The 20862-nt window shown below is 42.3% G+C and overlaps 1 protein-coding gene across 1 annotated transcript in view; it reads left to right on the top strand.

Annotated features, from left to right (window-relative positions):
- The window catches only part of LOC308408007 (1-phosphatidylinositol 4,5-bisphosphate phosphodiesterase eta-2-like), a 95002-nt gene that overhangs the window by 50808 nt on the left and 23332 nt on the right, over positions 1 to 20862 (top strand). The window contains 4 exon segments of the mRNA XM_080900055.1: positions 12653 to 12856; positions 13495 to 13615; positions 18084 to 18255; positions 20729 to 20836. Of these exon segments, the coding sequence (XP_080756181.1) occupies positions 12653 to 12856; positions 13495 to 13615; positions 18084 to 18255; positions 20729 to 20836 (605 nt within the window).

Raw genomic sequence — 20862 nt, 5'->3', positions numbered from 1 at the left:
TTTCACACTTCATCAAATTAAGGTTGATTACGTCGATTAAGCATCATGAGGTGGAGCGTGAGGGGTGGTTCCCTATTTTTTATTTATTTTTGTTGTTGCTGGGAGTTGGAGCCCTATCAGTTAGGTTGCTTAATATTTATGCTAAGTACTCTTTAAAATACCAGAATAGGGAGGATGGTGTAGGTTTAAGTTTATTAGATTGATCAGTATTGCTGAACTATGAAATATTTTTTTTTGCATAGGGGTATAACAGAATAGCTTTAGTGTAGTTGTTGTTTTAAACTTGAGTATGAACTTATACAAAATGCAGCAAGATATTTAAAAAACAGTTTTGTTGATTAAAAAACACTATATCGGATTCATATCGGTATCGGCAGATATCCAAATTTATGATATCGGTATCGGACATAAAAAAGTGGTATCGTGCCATTTCTAGTAACTATAATTACTTTTTCAAAGTAACTTGCCCAACACTGCTCAGAGGTGATTGTTAACTGGGCCCTGGTGGCAAACGAGGCTAATCAAAAACAGCTGTGTCCTGAGGAGAGAGAAGAGTGAGAGAGACAGAGGGGGTAGGAGTGGCAAGAGAGGAGGAGGTGGAGAGAGCAGGCAAACACCCTACCCACACACTCCCAAAGCCTCACAGGATGTAACATTCCCCCCTTATATTCAAGCTCTACCAAAACAACAAAAACACTTCATTGTGAGCTGCATGAGAGTGCATCAGCTACGATATTGTCAGTGGTGTGTGGTTGCACATCCGGTTCAGAAAAACGAGGGGATTGTGATCTGTGAACACGGTCACCGGCGAAGAGCTAAAGCTTCCTTCCTAGGGGCTACAACTAGGTTGTGCCAAGCCGTTTTCTACTAGGTACTCAACTTCCTTTTTCATCACCTCATGTTTGGCGACGGGGCAGCGGTATGCATGCTGCTTGATTGGGGCTGCGTCGCCAACGTCAATGTCATGCTCACAAACATTGGTGCGGGAGGGCACATCACTAAAGAGAGACTGATAGGAGTGCAACAAGTCAAGTACATCCCTACACTGAGACGGAGGAAGATGAGACAGGTGGGTCTCGTCCTTGGCTAAAAAAAAAAAAAAGAATTTGACAACCGCCCACATTGCTGTCCCTCGGAAAGGGTACCCAGATCATCAACGCCCTTGACTTCTACACTTAGCAGGGAAGCAGGGACTGAACCAGGGACAGCGATCCCAGCGGTGTCTGCCTGTTCTGTCATGCTGGTTTCTGTGGTGCGGTATGGTTTCAGCATGTTAACATGGCATAGGCGAGTCTTCCTCCTGCGTTCTGGGGTGTTGAGAAAAATAGTTGGTGTCAGACACTTTCTTCACTATTACATAGGGGCCTGATAAATGAGCCATGAGGGCAGAATTAGGCGCGCGCAGCAACACAAGCAACAGGCTGAAATTGTCTTTCCACTGCCTTCTGATCAAACCGTCTCTTCATATTGGCCTGGGATACACAGAGAGCCTCTTTTGCTAACAAAGCAGCCCATTGCCACCTGTCCTTGCATGTTTTCACAAACTCCACCACATTAGTTTTAGGCATGCAACCGCTGAGAAAACTCTCCTTCAGCACTTTTAGTGGACCCCACACATCATGGCCAAACAACAGGGTAGCTGGGCTGAACCCCAAAGACTCCTGCTTCACATCACGTATAGCGAACAATACAAAAGTGACACCTTCATCACAGCTTTTTGGTTACACATTATGGTTAAATGGTAAATAAATGATAAATGGCCTGTATTTGTATAGTGCTTTACTAGTCCCTAAGGACCCCAAAATGCTTTACACATTCAGTCATCCACCCATTCACACACTGGTGATGGCAAGCTACATTGTAGCCACAGCCGCCCTGGGGCACACTGACAGAGGCGAGGCTGCCGGACACTGGTGCCACTGGGCCCTCTGACCACCACCAGTAAGCAACGGGTGAAGTGTCTTGCCCAAGGACACAACGTCCGAGACTGTCAGAGCCGGGCTCGAACCGACAACCTTCCGATTACAAGACAAACTGCCAACTCTTGAGCCATGATTGCCCAACAAGAACTGATTCCCTGCCCGCGTCTTTGGTAAGGGGCCAACACAGTCTACCTGGACATGCTCAAATGGTTCACTGACAGCAGGGATAAGACGTTGAGGGGCGGGGGGCACCACCTTCTTCGGTTTACCCACAAGCTGGCAAATGTGACAGGTGTTACAAAACTGCACTACATTTGCTTTCATTGCCGGCCAAAAGAAATGCTGCAGTATATGGTCATATGTTTTAGTGACACCCAAATGACCTGACCATGGTCTAACTGTAGCACATGCTGCCGCAGACTTGTCGGAACCGCTATCTGCCACACTGTACTCCAGTCTTCTCCAGGCCTTTGGGTCCATTTGCGCATCAATAAACCTTCCCAAATGAAAAATGTCTGCTTCTTGATCCCCTCACCCCCATCATCCTGAGCTGCACTTGACTAATGAAGGGTCCTCTTTACTAGCCTCCACAAGTGCTTCCCAAGTGAGCAGAAAAGGAGCTTCAGACTCAGGAGCTGGCTCAACCACACTTTGAGCCGACTCTAAGGCTCCATTATCTCTTTCATCAGTACAGGGCATCACATCCTTCTCTAGAATAGAGGCAATCACTGATCCTGACAAATCAACCCCCCCACCTTGTTGCTGGGCACGAGAACAAGTAAGAACATTCACAGGGAACACATCTGGGTGCTGCTGGCTCAGGGCATCTAAAACAGGCTCTACAACAGGATTGTTGGTCACCTCAGGGGTAGGATAAACTTTCCCACCCGCTATGTCATTTACCATTATAAAATCCAGCCCATTAATTGGAAAACAAGGCTGCACAGCCACTGAAAAAAACCCGCCAGCTCACTTTGTACCCAAATACAATGAAGGGGAGCAGGCACAAAACTCATCCCAACACCTCTTACGATGATGCTAGCATCACAGTCAGACTTCTCATCAAATTCAAGCACACTAGCTAGTATGAGGGACTGTGAGCCACCAGTATCACGCAGAATGAGCACTTCACGCTCGTCCCCGGGCTTACCAGACAGCGAAACTGTCCCCTTAAAAATGAAAGGCTTAAAACATTTATCTGGGGTGTCAGGGGAGGGGGGCCTACTGACAGGAGGCATGGTTTTAATCAGCCCCACGTGAAGTTGAGACTGATTGTTTCCGTTTATAAGCTTCACAATCTGCGATCAAGTGGCCAGACTTAAAACAGAAAAAACACTTTCGGTCTGCCTTGGGACGAGACACAAGTACCTCACTCTTCGGGTACTGCACAGCTGGCACCTCGCTAGCCTTCACTGGGGCATCGCATCGGTCATACCTACTGACACTAGTTTTATGGACAAGCACGAACTCATCAGCCAGCGTTGCATCCTCCTTTGGCGAGGAAACCTTATGTTCATTAATATATATTGCAATGCGCTCAGCAATGCAGTTCTTAAATTCCTCTATGAGCATTAGTTCACATATCGAAGCCAGGTCAGTAGCTTTGCAGGCCACACACCACCGATCGAAAAGGACACTTTTTTCCCTGGCAAAATCCAGATAGGACTGACCCTGTCCCCTTTTCAACCTCCAGAAACACTGCCTATAAGCTTCTGGGACCAGCTCATAAGCCAGCAGGATAGCCCTTTTCAGCTTGTCATAGTCCAGGCTGTCCTCAGCTGACAACGAGGAACAAACTTCATGAGCCTTACCTGCCAGCCTACATTGTAGCAAAATGGCCCACGAATCCCTTGGCCAGTGCAAGGCTGTGGCTATTCGCTGAAATGACTCGAAGTAACTGTCAACCTCAGTGTCGCGGAACACCGGAACCAGACGACTGTTTTTCCCCACGTCAAACGGTGCGTCTGCCTGCCGAATGGAGGCAGTCGCAGGAAGGGAAGCCTGCTGGAGTACCAAATGTCGCAACTTGACAGTTGTCTCCGCCTCCACCTTTTTCAATTCAACCTCCCTGGCTCTGGCAAGCCCTGCCTCTAAACGCTTAAGTTCCAACTCCTTCTTCAGCTGGACCTCCCTCTCCTGATCCTTCCTTTCCAACTGGACAAATCCCCACCCAGGATTACTCCAAAAACAAAAAAGGCAAAATAAAAAATGAGTGCCTGAAGAAGGAGCTTATGCTCAGCTACACACACTCCCCTATGCTAACTGGAGAGAGCGTAGCAGATACAATACAACTAATCAAACGACTGGCAAACAACACACCAAAACTTATTAAACTTACTAATCGCTGTACCTTCCATTCATATCCTGGACGAGCCCCCACATTGTTACGTCCCCACGAAGAGGTCTAGCCGTTACCATTACTAACAAGAAAATGCGATGCGGTCGCGTTACTATTTTTCAACAAATAGACGGTTGAAGCTGTGTTTAGTTTACCGCACCTTATATCAGTTGGACGGAAGTAGCTGTAAGTAATCTGGGCGCTACAGCTTTAAGCAGCTGCGCGCGCGCTCCCGCGGACAGCAATCACTTTCTGAGCAGAGTGAAGCTGACCCCTCACCCACTTGAAACGTAAAGGCAAATAGGCGGAGCGGTTAGTGCTACGTTTGTGCAAATTTGTGCAGGTAAAATTATCGTTTGTGCTGCTATGGTTTTTCAGATATTAAACTTTATTTTATAGGTCATTCAAAGGTCACCATCCCCCCAGACTGCTCCAAAGCAGACCAAAGTGGTCTACTTTTTTAGTGCTACGTTTGTGCAGATTTGTGCAAGTACAATTATTGTTTGTGCTGCCACGGTTTCTGAAATATTAAGTTATATTTTTGGCTGATGACGTCACCATCCCCCCAGACTCTTCCAAATCGGACCAAAATGGTCTCCTTTTGTAGTGCTACGTTTGTGCAGATTTGTGCAAGTAAAATTAGCGTTTGTGCTGCTACGGTTCCTTGAGATATTAAACTTTATTTTATAGGTCACTCTCAAAGGTCATCATCCCTCAAGACTGCCTCGAAAAGGACCAAAATGGTCTACTTTTTTAGTGCTACGTTTGTGCTGATTTGCGCAGGTAAAATTATCATTTGTGCTGCCACGGTTTCTGAGATGTGCTGTTATGGTATGAAAATGTTTTTTTCAAATGACTTTTCGCTTTGTATGTTCATTTGTTCAATAAATTTCTGTTAAAATAAACTTTTCTTAATGTATTTAATCAGCTAAATTTGTAGAATGTAGTTTTTTTTATTTATTTTTTTTACTTCAATTTCTTTACTTCAATCACTTTTCATTCCTAAAACTATGATGCAAATGCTTGAGGATTTATTGTTTTTAGAGTGGATTAAAAAAACCCTATATTTGGCAGAAAAAAGTATTATTTGGCATGACTATTTCTGAAGGATTCTTACAACAGCGTGTTAAATCTGATTTCTGAACAAGGTAAGCTTACATTTAAAGGTTTTAGTTACGGAGTTAATACATGATATGGCTGGATCAAAGTGATTTTTTTTCAATGTTAAACATTTTCAAAAATACAGCAATTACAAATGTGCAAATCCAAGAAAACTTTTAAAAAAGAAATTATGTTTCTAAAGCACTTTAAAAACATCTGGTACACTGGACCTAAGTGCTGTACAGTACATGTTAATGGGTTAAACACTCAGACTCAAGTCAATAAAACTCACAAATTAAATAGCTCCATCTTAAAAACAAGAATTCGACAAAATATGAAAGTGTAGATTCGTGGAGAACTTGGGGGAGGGGTTTCTCCTTGCTTAATATATAGGTCAGAAGTCATCTTTTGCTCCATCCTAAACATAGTGTGGGTTTTTTTTGTGGTTTTTTTAAAATTTATTTAGATGGTTCGAAAGCCATCTGTAGACAAGGTTTCCATTTTTCCAATTCTTTGCAATTCAAAAGAGGCCATAGTCCAAAATGGCAAAATAGCCACTCCAGCTGCCCCAGTCTGGAAAGAGCTGAGTCAGCAGCTAGAAAACAAGATGTCAGCAAAGGCCCTGTACACTTTTGTGAAGCTAAATAGACACATCTGGTCAGCTTTGGAAATCACTGATCAGGAAAGTAATCTGGAAAGTAATAGTGAAGGAGAGTTAGATTCACGTTGCATTTCTCCTGGACAAGAAAACTGTCAAGCTTTTGAACTTGAAGTACCTTTTGAGGACTGGGTTAAATTTATTCCTGAAAAGGTTAAATACAATGACAAGTTTTCTCCTTCTCAAAAAAGGGAATACACAATTTTGAAGCCTGGCACTTGGACTCATATCATCAATGACCTTGTATGGAAGAAAATCTAAAATACATGTACACTTGTGTTCCGAAGAGCAAAGGTCCATCCAGCTGTCACCAATAATTATCTGGACATTAGAGGCAACTGTAAGGAGTGTCATGGCCAGTTAGAAATGTCATGTGACAGACAGCCAGCAATTAATAGTCCAATGGTTTCATGAGAAATACAGATCTCTCCCTGCACACTGGCCACTCCAAGCGGTTCATGTCTGGAAACCTGCGTGAACAGATCGCTAAAGAGCTGTGTGAGGGCAGAATGGAACCAGCTGTATGGAGTTCAGCGAAGGCAGCAGATTTGATGGCTGTTGGAGATCCTGAGCCAAGCCACCTTCCAAATTTGGCCACTCTGCGAAAGGTCAAACAAGAGAGAAAAGACTTGGAATTAGGAGATAAGGACCCCATTGCATCTCTGCAATTATTAAAATATAGTGTTCCTCACAGTGGTAGCATCCGAGATATTGGACTGGACAGGTTTTTCTGTAACTACTAGAGTCAAACTCAGATCCATGTGTACAAGACATTGTCAAAAAAATCTCCCCCAACTGTGTGTTTTGATGCAACCGGTTTAGTTGTGAAAAAACTGCTGAGACCAAATGGCAAATCTGGCCTTATCTTCCTTTATCAAGGTATCCTGACAGAAAACAATTGCCCCGGTGTCCCAGTGGTGCAAATGCTATCAGAGAAACATGATGTTTTTTTGGGGGTTTTTTGGGTTTTTTTGCCTGTCCCGTTTGGCTCTTTTGCCATCAGAATTGTTGTCTAAAGGCAAAGAAAGATGCCCAACGGATTTACTTTACCAAATTGACCATCCCAGCCTTGCCGTAATGGTCCATTTGATTCACCTTTTATTGTTTGTTTTATTTTCACTTACTGAATACGGGACAGACTTGACTGGGGGAAAGAAGGGGAGAAAGAAAGAGGGAAAGAGAAACAGCTGAGAAGAGGGACGGGGGAGAAGGGCAAAAAACAAAAACCAACAGAATGAGCAGAAAAAAAAAAGAAATAAAAAATGCATATATCAATCACCTGGATCACCTGCTGAGAAAGAAAAAAGGAAACATGAAGAGAAACATGATGTTAATGCCATCGCAAACTGGTTGACAGAATGGATTCATGTAGGTGTACCTGTACCAAAGGAAGCTGTGAGTGACTTTCGTCTGGCAATTCTGGGAGCTCTGGTCAAGGTTTTCACTCCTCATCCTGATCTGAAGTCCTACCTTAATGAATGCTTTCATGTCCTTCTTGGAACCCAGTCTGCCAAACTCCTCCCTTGTTTTATCAGGGTTGATGTTGCGCCCTGAAAGCCCAAATTGCTCAAGACTCCATCATCATTCCAGATGAACAGACCGAGGAAAGTGAGAGAGTGGATTCGGTGGATGAGATCCAGACTGACCTACGACAATGGGTAACAGAAATATGTGAGGAGAGCAGGTCACTTGCTGCAGCAAACGGAGATAGAGATAATATTCACTTTCTCCTTGAGATTATTCCTCATATAATAAGAGTGGCAAGTTACTTGCCACTCTGGACAGGAATAATGGTCCCTCTCTTCCAAAGCACCAGCATCACAGCAAGGTCAGCCACTGTTGAAGCTGAGTTCAAAAAGATAAAACATGGCCTTTTCAGACATGAAAACTTGCCTGTTCGAGTCGATCGCTTTATTGCTCGTCATCTTTCCTTCATCAAGGGAAATATGCGGATTTGTTCTGCAAAAGAAAAGACCAAAGATGAGGCAACAGTGGGATCACTGGAAGTCACAGATGCCAATTCTGGATCCATGACAACTCACAGTGCAGAAGACAAAATAAAAAATGGATGCTCACCTGTTTGTGGGATCTGATGCTGCCACAAACATTCCTCCAGCTGATGAAGATGCAGCTGAGAACTGGAGGGGCCTAGCTGTTCCACCCAAAAAAAGGAAGAGGACTTCCTACCTCTCTCCATGTACCGAATGGCTCCATGCAGATGAATCTTTTTGGGCCAAAAGAGTGAAGGTGGGATTATTAAAAAATGGAAACCTTCATCAGCCTATTAGATTAGAGGAATCAACAATCTCTGTGCTCAGTACCTGTGCATTTGATGCATTTTTTTCAGTGCTTATGTTGTGCCTTCTGTGACAGCTCCACATTTTAAAATGCTGTTCTGAAAGACAGTGAAAACCCAGTCTTGCAGCTGGTGAAAGCCATTGCCACAGATGGTGTGACCCATCAAACATACAGGAGGGCAGAGCTGCTTAGTGCAATGTTCGAAGCTGACCAGTTGAGGTCTGGTGCGATCCAAATCGATGCTCAGTGCAATATCTCCGCTGTAATTACTAAGACAGTGAGGAACATATTAAGTGTTTATTTTACAAAACGCTGCTCTTCACAGCACTGCTACCTCAGCAAAGGAATGACAAGGGAAGTGCCATTTGTTTCTCCTGCCATCTCTGTCCTCAAAGAGTCTGCTATAGTTCATCTTGGCACTGCTGTGGAAGCAGGAGCGTGGCCTACCTGAGTCTACCTGCCTCAGGCCACTCTCCAATCCATCTCTGTGTCCATCAGAATTCAAAACAGAAGACAGCACCACAGCAAATGAGCTCTGTGCAGGGACAGTTACTCACAGTTATACTGTTATACACAGTATAATGAGTGTTGCCTGCATTTTTCTGTTTTATTTGGTTCATTACAGTTGCATGTGTTCAATATGGCTAGTGTGTGTGTTATCTGTAAGTTCAGTTTTGCATATAAAGTTAAAGTTCAAAAGTAAAAATCTTTTAACGCTCTTTTCTTTGTCAGTCTGATGTATATTTGCTTTTACACACCCATTCATCTTCACCTGTAGCCTCTTGAAAGTAACCGTTCCATTTTTCTGTCAATAATTTTTCTGTATTTGTTTTGTGTTGACCTCATGGCTTAGGTCAGGGGTCAGCATTCTTTTCAGTTCAGTTTTTTCCCTGCTGCTACAAAACATGTCTAGAGCCTAAAAAAAAGAAAGCGCTTATAAATATCTAGAAAATTAGTTGTTGTATCGTGAAAGCTAGGGCTGTGCGATATGACCAAAATCTCATCGTTCCGATAACGTTTTAACCGATGCATGAAACGATAAATTTTTAGACATAAGTTGTTTTCTTTGTGAGTATTTATTACACGGCGTGCTGCAGGGAAAAGCCTGTTCTAACGTTTGAGTCTAAGGTTTATTTTTTAGCATCTGGCGGCTCTTTTTTACTTCTCATCCGTAAATAATCTGCTCTTTCACGTGATTCAGTTTATTTTGAAAAGTCTCAACAGGATCTTGAGCTTTATTGTGAAAGGTTTATGTGGAATATAAACAAGCGGACATGCGATGGTGTTACCGTCGTTGTTGCTAACAACAACGCATAAAAACAGGCGCTTGTCCGTCCGTAGTGTGGTTATATTAAATATAAGAGAAAGAGAGAACTTTAAGAAATTAATACAGTGACCATCAAAACGATGAAAAAATATTGCCGTAAAGAGTTTATTTTGCGACACCACGAAACAAACGATAGCGTAAAATGAAACGATAGACGTTTTTATATCGTCATCCGATATATATGGTTATATCGAACAGCCCTAGTGAAAGCTATGGAAATGTAAATGAAAATGTTTATCTTTAGATTTTAGAAGAAAATGAGTCATCTAACCTTTACAACGGGAAAAGTATTTGTTAAAATGAAGCCAGCTAAGTGAGTCCTTTCCATAAAAATTGAAAATTAGGAAAGATGGGAAACCAACCTGAGATTTACAGTAAATAGTTTTGAAGCTAAGAAACATTAAATCACTTTTAAAAGCCTTGTACATTCTGTGAATAGTCAATGCAGATATTTCATAAAAAACAAACTGCTAACAGAACCCTTTCTTGTTGTCTTTATAATAAAACAGAACTTACTTGGTCTTAGTGGAGGGGCCAGAGAGCCACATGTGGCTTTAGAGCCGCAGGTTGAAGATCCCTGGCCGAGGTGCTGTGGAATATTCAATTTTCTACATGTAGGTGACAACCTATGAAACCAAGCACTTAATTTTTTCTGAGACAGCTACAATAATAATAATGAACATATATAATTCAAAATAGAATCATAGAGACAAACTGGGTACGTGAAAAAATAATAATTTAGGTATACATGAATCACTTCACATGTAACTCACAGTTTTCCACAGAAAAAAATAAAAACTTTAGCCTACCATGTGTACGTTTCTGCACTGGTAACAAAAGAAATATCAACCTTTCCACTGACTAAATTGGTTTACTAAAAAAAATAATAATAAAACTTAATATGCAGCAAGCCTAAAAGAAGTGGACAGTCTTCTATAAAAGTGGTCCACTCCACAGCTGCTGAAACTCACTGCCACAGACACTGTTGTTAAACAGCATAGGCTGTAAGAATTAAAATCGTTATATCTCAGAAACCGTAGCAGCACAAACACTAATTTTACCTGCACAAATCTACACAAACGTAGCACTAACCACTCCGCCTATTTGCCTTTATGTTTCAAGTGGGTGGGGGGGGGGTCAGCTTCACTCTGCTCACTTTCTGGCTGATGATCACTTTTTGACACAACACCTGGAGCTAAGGGGGCAAAACAATCGCATGAGTGCTGCTGTTTGACTGAGGAACAATAAAGTAGTCGTGGTAAGCCAAGATGACACTTCATGATAAACAATATATACGCTGTGTTTTTTCCTGAATAGTTTCGTCACGTTTACTGTCTAAGGACAGCGCTAGCAAGCACTCTCTGCTTATGACCAAAAAATAAAAAAAAAAACTAAACAGAAACAGCCCATTGGTGTTGGTGGAAAAATGCACCATGTCGACCAATCAAAAATGATATGGTAATATTACATTTGGTTGTTTAGGAAGAGGGGGAAGTTTAGGAGTGACCGCGAGAGAGAGAGAGAGAGTTTTGAAATGTGAGAGATTTGTGACGTTTAGCGTGTTTGGAGTGTGTAGTTAATGTGTTGTCTTGTGTAGTTAGTGTGTAGTGTTGTGGATAGTTTTGTGTTGTGTGTCAGAACAATGAGGTGACTGCTGAATGAAAACAGGATGAGTGATACACCTGCTGCTGTCAGACCTGCAGGTATCAGGCTGTGATGTTCTCCTTTATAGTGGACAGGAATATTTGGAGTGGCACAAATAATTTGTGTGGCATCTTATTGAATGCAGAACAGCTGATTGTTATGTAAATAGTTTGAAATGGTTATTTAAAAAAATCAAGGTAAAAGGTAAATGGCTGCAAATAACTTTGTTTGCAAAACCTGTGCATAGGATTTTAAAATTGACAATTTATATTTACATTTAAAGTTATGAAATATGATTCATTAAACATGTTTGTGGTTGTTACAGTAAAAAATATAACTTTTTCTTCTCGGATGTTATGTTTTTTGTCTGATTTTAGATCAATTGTGTTAATACAGTATGTCAAAATGAAAACATAACTGCAAATTCAGACACGTGAGGTTGTGCTGAAAAGAATGTTACCAAACAAGGCAAAGTAAATAGTTTTTAATGTGAAATGTAGAGGAAACATCAAAAGTAGTTAAAAATGGCCAATTAAACTAAAGTAACAAAATAGTTTCTTTTCAAGTAATTAATTACTTTTAGAATCTTGTAACTCAGTTACTTTTTTTGAAGAAGTAACTAGTAACTATAATGAATTACTTTTTAAACGTAACTTGCCCAACACTGGTTTTAGGAAATGCTTCTGAAATTTGATTTTGGTCATTTTGCCCAATCATGTGTCAGCTAAAGGTCTACATCAGCAAAAGACCAGCTGATCTCCAAGAAGCATAAAGTTAAAGATGAAACACTGAGAAGCAGCAAGCATGGGCGAACAATAGAAGTGATTTTTTGCAATAGAAATATTTAGTTTAAAACTTTAGTGTAAAACCATATTTTTTTTATCATCATAGTAATATGAAGGAAATGCCCCAATGTTTTGCTAATATATTGTAAAACTACACGCAGTATAATCCAGCTATGTCAGCATCTTTTGTCTAATACTGAAAAGTATTTTTGTTCTCTTAATGTTGTGATTTTTTTCACTTTTGTTCTCATTTTCTTTTAAATAAAGGAACGAAAGTTTTATAATATTTATCTGTATTATATGTCTTGATAAAATATTGCATTTACTAATTTCTATATTTTATGTTTTAATTAAGCATTGTGAATGACATATAGAATCTGAGTCTTTAAAGTTAACATATTTCCATGTTTCCAAACTCAGAGCTATACCTGTTCAGAACATACTACTACATTAAAGTACTAAGATTTAACAACTTCCAATATAGTTGAACCTACACTTCAGACTAGACCTGAGACCAAATGATTGGATAAATGGTTAGACGAACCCTGTAGGAAAATTCTTTGTCCAACTTCGTTCCAGGTTTTACAAATTATATGCGCAGCCCAGCAGGGGACATCTTCAACCCAGATCACTACAGCGTGAACCAGGACATGACCCAGCCCCTGTGCAACTACTTCATCGCCTCATCACACAACACTTACCTGATGGGTGATCAGTTAATGTCACAGTCCAGGGTGGATATGTATGCCTGGGTGCTGCAGTCTGGCTGTCGCTGTGTGGAAGGTTAGCATGGACTCATACATACACTCACAGTACACAGGTACAACTTAAATAGTGTCATACTCTTAAAGGCAGGCAGTGGTCCCAATTTTTGCATTGCCTTGTTTGTTTAATTCAACAGTTTACAGAATCTGACTCAGACAACACTGTAACACCAATAATGTAACAAGCTGTGTTCTTAATTTAGCCTGAGTATTGCACTGTCTTGACCTTTACGGCTGGGGCATTGTGTTGACACACCCCTCAAAGCTCCAGACCAGCAAACTACCAAAACTAATGCTTTTATTGGAGTGGTTACACTTGCTGTGTATTACGTGTCAGAGACTTTGGGTTTTTGTAGTATTTTTTTATTTTTTATTTTTTAGTTAGTCATTAGTCATCTGGGTCAGCTCTGTTAATAAAAGGTTACTGATACAGTCTTCTTAGTTATATAAGATTATATTAGTGTGTAGTGTAAACTCACATTCAGGGTGCTGTGTGTGAACTTGCCTGCAGGCTTCACTTATCTTAGTTTTGTCATATAAACGAATAAATGGTAATTAGGGAACACGTTGTCTTTTAAACTCTATCCCATCATTGTCTTGCTTTTGTAAGTTTTGCACATTTCAGTGCCAGCTTTGTCTCTTCTTTGCTGTCCACAGTTGATTGTTGGGACGGTCAGGACGGTGAGCCCATTGTCCATCATGGCTACACCCTAACCTCCAAGATCCTCTTCAGAGATGTCATTGAGACAATCAACAAGTACGCCTTTGTCAAGAATGAGTATGTTTGCTCTCATTCATGCTTCCATAGTTATCCTTTTTAACTGACTTGCACTGACGACCGGGTTGTGCCAGTGAAAAAATTGCCAAATCTTCTCTGCTAATGCCAAACACCTTCTGCTGCTATTGACTCTTGTTTTGAGAGTCTGGTACCTCAGGTTCTGATTATCTGGAGACTGTTTGGTACCTTATTAGCAGCACCTGTTAGCATGGACCCTGCTAAAGCAGTCAGATGGTGCATGTCATGTTCAATTGATCTGGATAGGGCCTGTGCTATACAGCAACTTCAAACTGGTGTTCTGCAAAACCAACTTGCAACATGATGTGGAGCGACCCCTATTACCATCTCCACATTGAAGGCTAAGTTCCATACAATGATGGATTTCAAAGACAGACCATGAAGTTGGCAACGCAAGAGGACGACAGCACAAAAAGAGTTTCCTCATCAGTACTCGTGCTCTCTACCCTGACAATCTGGAACAGACTGCACAAAGCCTTTTCAGTCCGATAGAGAGGCCTGCCATGACTGCCCTTCTCCATCGGGGCCTGATTGCACTGGTGCTGGCAATGTGTACATTTGAACCTGGAGATGTGGAGGAACCTTATGCTCAGCAATGAGTCCAGATTCTGGCTATGGCAGTTGGACTGTAGAGTTAAGTAGAAGACGTGGAGACTGCTATGCTGATTGCTGCACTGATAGTGTAACAGCTTTTGCAACATAAAAACAAAGCCACACCTCTTGGCATGTAACACCCCCACCCATTAAGAACCAAACTTGGGGTTTGGTGACATATGTAAATAGCACGGCAGAGTGTGCTTCAAAGTTTTCCGAACCTTTTTTGTGACGAGAACATAGTTCTGAATAATCAGTGACCAACGCATAGGACGCTGGTTGTGATTATATATCCTAGAGAGGAAAACCAAAGGGTGGTGATCTGTGAACTCTGACTTGACTCTATATAAACTTCAAAATGTTGCAACGCCCACAACAAAGCAAGTGTCTCCTTTTAAATGGTAGAATACCTGAGCTGATGTTCATCAAACTTGCGAGAGAAGTAACTCGCAGGATGGTCAATGCCCTGGGTATCCTCCTGGAGAAGCACTTCTCCTGCCCCAACTGCGCTGGCATCTATTTCCAGTTTGAATGGTAAAGAGAAGTTAGGAGTAGACAAGACAGGAGTGCAACAAAGTAGGCCTTTAAGGCTTTCAAAAGCTTGTTGGCAACCCTCAGATCAAACAAAAGGCTCTGAGGGACTGATTAAGTCAGTGAGAGGGGCAACAACAGAGGAAAGATTTTTACAAAATCGCCAGTAATATCCTGTTATCCCAACGAAACAGCGCAGTTCCCTCCTAGTGGTTGGTTGGGGAACTCCTTAATTGCAGAGACTTTGGCATCTGCAGGGCACACATTTTGTAGACCAACCTGCTGGCCAAGGTAGAGGACACTGCCTCTAGCTAAGTTGCACTTGGCAAGGTTCAAAGCGAGGGATGCATTTTCTAGGCTAGTGAAGACTTCTTTCAACGTAGCCGTGGGGGTTGCCCAGTCACTACTATACACAACTATATCATCTAGGTATGCTCTACAATTGGGGATGTTTCCCAAAACTTTGTTGACCAGTCTCTGAAAGGTTGCAGGAGCATTACAAAAGGCATAACTGTGTACTGCAGGAAGTGGTCAGGAGTTACAAAAGCTGGAGGAGTTTACCTTTCGAAAGTCAGTGCAGAATCTTGGAGTTCCATCTGACTTTGTGTCTAAGAGACATGGTGAACTCCAAGAGCTGGAGCTTGGCACTGCAAAGCCATTCTGAAGAATATACTCAACTTCCTGTTTTATGATTTCCCTCTTTGCTGGGCTAACCCAATAAGCGCACTGTTTGATTGGTGTAGGTTTAGTCAGCAACGCGTTTTATAACAGTGGTTTGAGATGGGACGTCATTGAACAGAGATGGGAATCCCAACATGAGTGTTATGATATCATTGCTCTGTTCATCAGGAAGGTGGGACAGGTATTGTGATAGTGTTGACAATATCAGGGAATTGCCTAGTCGAGCACTTTGAGGCTCAGCACCCCGTAACACCAACCCTTCTTCATCTTGCGTAGCGTCCACCTTGGAAACAGAAGCCATTGGGAATGTAGCCACTTGTTCTTGGGCCACCTTTTTGTGAAGGTTCACAAGAGCTGTACAGCTTCATCATGTTGACGTGACACATTCTAGTAGGACGTCTAGGTTTGGGGTCTGAATAATGTCGTTGGTCTTGCTGAGGTTTTTCTCTACAACATAAGGACCAGACAATTTAACAGAACGAGCTGAGCCAGGATAAGGCAGGAGAAGGAGCACTTTGTCACCTGGCTGGAATAAACGGTCGACTGCCCTCTGCTCAAAGTGTCTCTTCATCTTTGCTTGTGAAGCGGCTAGTGCATTCCTTGTTAGGTTAAAGAGGGCTTATTCCCTGTCATTTAGTGTTCTGACATACTCCAGAAGGCTCTTGGTGTTGTCAACCGGATTAGCCAGCCTCTCTTTAAAAACCTTTAAAGGACCCCTCATCTTACGCCCAAACCCCAGTTCACCAGGACTTTGGTGCCTAGAAAAGCGCTATGTTAATGTAATCCATTATTATTATCATTATTCAAAGTCTAATGAAACCTCTCTGGTGCCCCCTGACTCTCAGGATGGTAAGGACTAGAGGTTATGTGTTCGATGCCTAATGTTTCAAGGGCTTGGTCGAATACTCTCGACTTAAAGTTGGTGCCTTGGTCTGTTTGCACAACCATTGGTGAGATTCTTTTCAACATTTGGTCTGCCAGAGGTTTGGCAACAATCTGAGCTGTAATCCTCTGTAGTGGGATTGCCTCAGAAACCTAGTTGAAACACACATAACCGTCAACAGAAACTGGTTTCCAGTTTTAGATTTAGGTAAAGGCCCCACACAGTCAACAATCACTTTTTGAAATGGCTCCTCTACTACTGGGATAGGACAAAGGGGAGCTGGAGGAATTATTTCAGTTGGCTTGGCAGTTATTTGGCATACATGGCAGTATTGAACAACATCCGATTTCAGTCCTGGCCGGAAAAAATGTTTCAAATGGAGATATGGAGATGAGACTCTGCAAACAGTGGCCCATATTTCCACAGTCCGGGACCAAATGTTACTCTCCAAGATTACAATGTTTGGCTCCGCAGAGCGGGGTTTATTAGACACTACCTTCAGAGTTTGGAAGTGGAGAGGATGGAATGGCCTGCCTCCAGTTCTGCTAATACATAACAGAACCATACTGGCTAACTCACAACAAATGCTGGTTGAATAAAGTGATGCCATCCCATGGCAGTGGGTGACCCAGCTGGTGACCAGTATGAGGAGAAACTGCCAGGCTCTTATGGTTGTCTATGGTTCTTCCACATGCTACCAATATGTTTTGTTTCTTCAGACTTCAGTCATCCAATCCAGGAAACGACACCAAACAAGTCAATAGCAGAAGAAGCTGTCTGGCACTGATGGAGAAGATTTGGCAAGTTTTTCATGGGCGCAACCCACATACTCAACTTTGCTGCTCAACCCACCCACTGCTAAATCCACTTTCCTTGCAAATGTAGCACCAATGAAGGGGAAATAAACAGGCTTTCCAGTGGTGTAAGGTTTATTGCCAACAAGAACTGTTATAACTAAGAAACACAAATTGTGAAATCAAGAAACAATGTGAAATCACATTGTTGTCCAGAATGTTTTTTGCTTTACTCTCAGTATTGAACTATAATGTATTAGACTTCCAGTTTATCTCCTATCAATTAGCATACAGACTTCTGCTGTTAAAATTGATGAATAATTTGTTGTACATTTTTGTGGTGTGATTACTGTTCATCACTGTAGTAGCACCAGTTGTTGCTGATGTTGAAGAAATCCTTCTCTGGGCCTGTATCCTCCCATAAAGAATGTTATGGTCCATGTATAAAAATGTTCTCAGTTCCTCCACCAGGCCCAGAGTGGCTTTCTGCTGCAGTGTGACCGTAGTGATCTCCTCTGTCAACTCTGTGGCTTTTTAATACCATCACCTTACTGCGCTCTTGTAGTGTTACCCTGGAAACCTGCCAGCTAGTTTGCCAACTAGTATCCTGCTTACAAAATATTGCAAGGACTAATAATTTAAACTAAGTAGTGTTAAAATGGGGTTGGTATTAGTCCACCAGCTGTAATCCAAAATTAAACCTCAGTAACACAACAAATACTCCAAACCGGATACAGAGAGTAGTGTAAACAAAAACAAACAGGCATCGTCAAACAGTGAACAACACTGTTACACAGCCATGTATGTGCCAATGCTTTGCCATTACTGTAATTTACAGTATTCTTCCACCTGTACTGACGGTAAAATCAAGAAAACTCAAAGTGTGAAAAGTGTGAAATAATTAAGCTGTGCTGTAACAACCAGCTGACACAGCCCTCTTTCTCCAACCTGTGTGATTGTCTGCTAGCTACCCAGTGATCCTGTCTATAGAGAACCACTGCAGTGTTCCCCAGCAAAAGAAGATGGCTCAGTACCTGATTGAGATCCTGGGGGACAAGCTGGATGTCTCCAACATCAAAGCTGATGAATCTGGGCAGCTGCCATCCCCAGAAGCACTCAGGGGCAAGATCCTTGTGAAGGTAAAATCCCAATATGGATGTTTGAAAGTGACAGATTTTCTTTGGTGTGAGGAAGCAGTCCTCCGGCAATTATCTCATCTTACTGCTTTTATTATCCAGAGTCTGAAACTCACAGAGTAACTTCAAAGGTATATGATATAATGGGGTGATCAAAGTAGTGAGACAGAAGCAGAGAGTGACATATGAAGCCAATAGAAAGAAAACAAAAATCACTTTGGACTATTTGTGTGTGTGTGTGTGTGTGTGTGTGTGTGTGTGTGTGTGTGTGTGTGTGTGTGTGTGTGTGTGTGTGTGTGTGTGTGTGTGTGTGTGTGTGTGTGTGAACACTAGATGGTAGCTGGATTATTATCTGGGTGTTTTTGTTATTGTACAAAAATATCTTAAGTGCAGACTCTGCAGATAACTGGTTGCAGGTGCACTTCTGGGTCATGAGCTACATTCAGATCTCTGAAAGCTCTGAGGGATGAAATGTTGATAGAGATGTGTTTCCCTCATTTATTATCAGATTAAATGTAATTTATGACAGCTGAGATGGATTGCGGCGCCCTTACAACCCTTAATAGAGTAGATACACAGAAACTGCAGTAGCCTTCAGAGCCAGCTTTTTCTTCAGCAGTGGAGTCTTGTGTGATGCATACAGGCCATACTTATTGTTTTCTTTGAGACAAATGTACCTGCTGATTCCAGGTCTTTCTGTAGCTGTCCACAAGTGCTCCTCTGATTATTCACTCCTCTGTCTGAATCTTGCAGGGGGCATGTGGTCGTGGCGGGTTTATAGTGAAATTATGTTTTTTCCTCTTCTTCTGGATTATTGCCCCAACAGTTTTCACTGGAACCTGGAACAGTTTAGAAATTATTATCAGTATGTTTTGCAAAAATAAGGTTGTAAAGATCTTGAGAGAACTCACTGGTTTTACCCATCATGAGATGTTTCTTGTTAGACACCTGGTTAATGAGCCCCTTTAGAAATAGTTCAATACTTATTTCATATATACACCAAAACAAAACAGTATACAGTATATACTGCATGCTTTGATCTGGAGCATGTATCAGAGGGAGCGGCAGGAACAGGTTGTGACCATGGTGTGATGGTTTGCAGAGCTGATGTCTGTTCGTTTCTCGACTCTTGATTTGTACTGAATGAATTTGGCAGCAGTGATTTTTTTTTTCTGCTGTCCTCACTGTCCTCTATAGTCTGTCCTTGTCCTGTTTGGTGGCTGATCCAAACCATACAGTGATGGATGAGCAAAGAACTGACTGTGTTATTGCAGAGCACAAATGTTTCAACAGCTTCTAAGACTGGTTGAACTTCCTGAGCTGGCAGAGGAAGTGGATGCTCTGCCAGGCCTTTTCTGATGATTGTGTCTCTATTGGGGGACCACTTCAGATCCTGGGAGACCGTGGATCCCAGACACCTGGAGGTTTCCATAGCAGACACTGTGCTGCTGTGCATGGAGAGGGGTTCCTCCTGAAGGCCACGGTCATTCCTACAGTTCTGAGCGTATTCACCTCGAGGTTACTCTGACTGCACCACAGAGCCACACTCACTGCCGTCCTAGATGAGTCTAAATGCTGTCATGTGATCTGCAAACTGTACTGTGTACAGGGAGAAGAGCAGAGGAGAGAGGACACACCCCTGGGGCGGATTGGTAAACCTGCAGTGAAACTCACTGAGGTCGTCCCACTGTGGTGGGATGGTCATGTCCTGGAGAGCGCTCTACACTGACGCAGCTGAAAACCAATTTTTCTGCTTTTCAGACAAAAACCAAATTTTGGGGCAGTCCTTTTCAGAACACGTACTCCACCTGTCTGAAGTTCCATCCATCCATCCGCTTCCGCTTATCCTTTTCAGGGTTGCGGGGGGCGCTGGAGCCTATCCCAGCTGTCATAGGGCGAAAGGCGGGGTACACCCTGGACAGGTCGCCAGTCTGTCGCAGGGCCAACACACAGGGACAGACAACCATTCACACTCACATTCACTCGCACATTCACACCTAGTGGCAATTTGGATTATCCAATTAACCTATCCCCACAAGCTGCATGTCTTTGGATGGTGGGAGGAAGCCGGAGTACCCGGAGAGAACCCACGCAAACACGGGGAGAACATGCAAACTCCACACAGAAAGACCCCGGCCTGATGGTGGAATTGAACTCAGGACCTTCTTGCTGTGCGGCAACAGTGCTAACCACCATGCCACCGTGCTGCTCTGTCTGGTAACATGAGGCAGTACTGAAGTTATTTAGGTTAATTAATTAATTAACTAGGTTAATTTAATGTTACTTTAACTTACTTTGAATTAGGCACGTTTTAGCCACAATATCCAATTAACCTCCAACCCAGTGCTCTACATTAAAACCACCATCGATGTGTATACTACATTGACATGCACATTGTGATCATACTATATGGTGAATATCTCTTTTGTGTTAGAATATAAGAATCTCGTGTGATTTATTTTGTCCACTCTGACAGGGAAAGAAACTTCCTCCCAACATAGACGAGAATGCAGAGGAGGGAGATGTGTCTGACGAGGACAGTGCTGATGAAATGGAGGATGACTGTAAGCTGATCAATGGGGATGTATGTACCTATCTGGTATCTATTTG

The sequence above is a fragment of the Rhamphochromis sp. 'chilingali' genome, assembly GCF_963969265.1.
Source record: "Rhamphochromis sp. 'chilingali' genome assembly, chromosome: 12".
In the NCBI taxonomy this organism is placed as follows: Eukaryota; Metazoa; Chordata; class Actinopteri; order Cichliformes; family Cichlidae; genus Rhamphochromis; species Rhamphochromis sp. 'chilingali'.
Note: the sequence above shows the minus strand (reverse complement) of the source record. Positions and strands in the feature narration are given on the sequence as shown.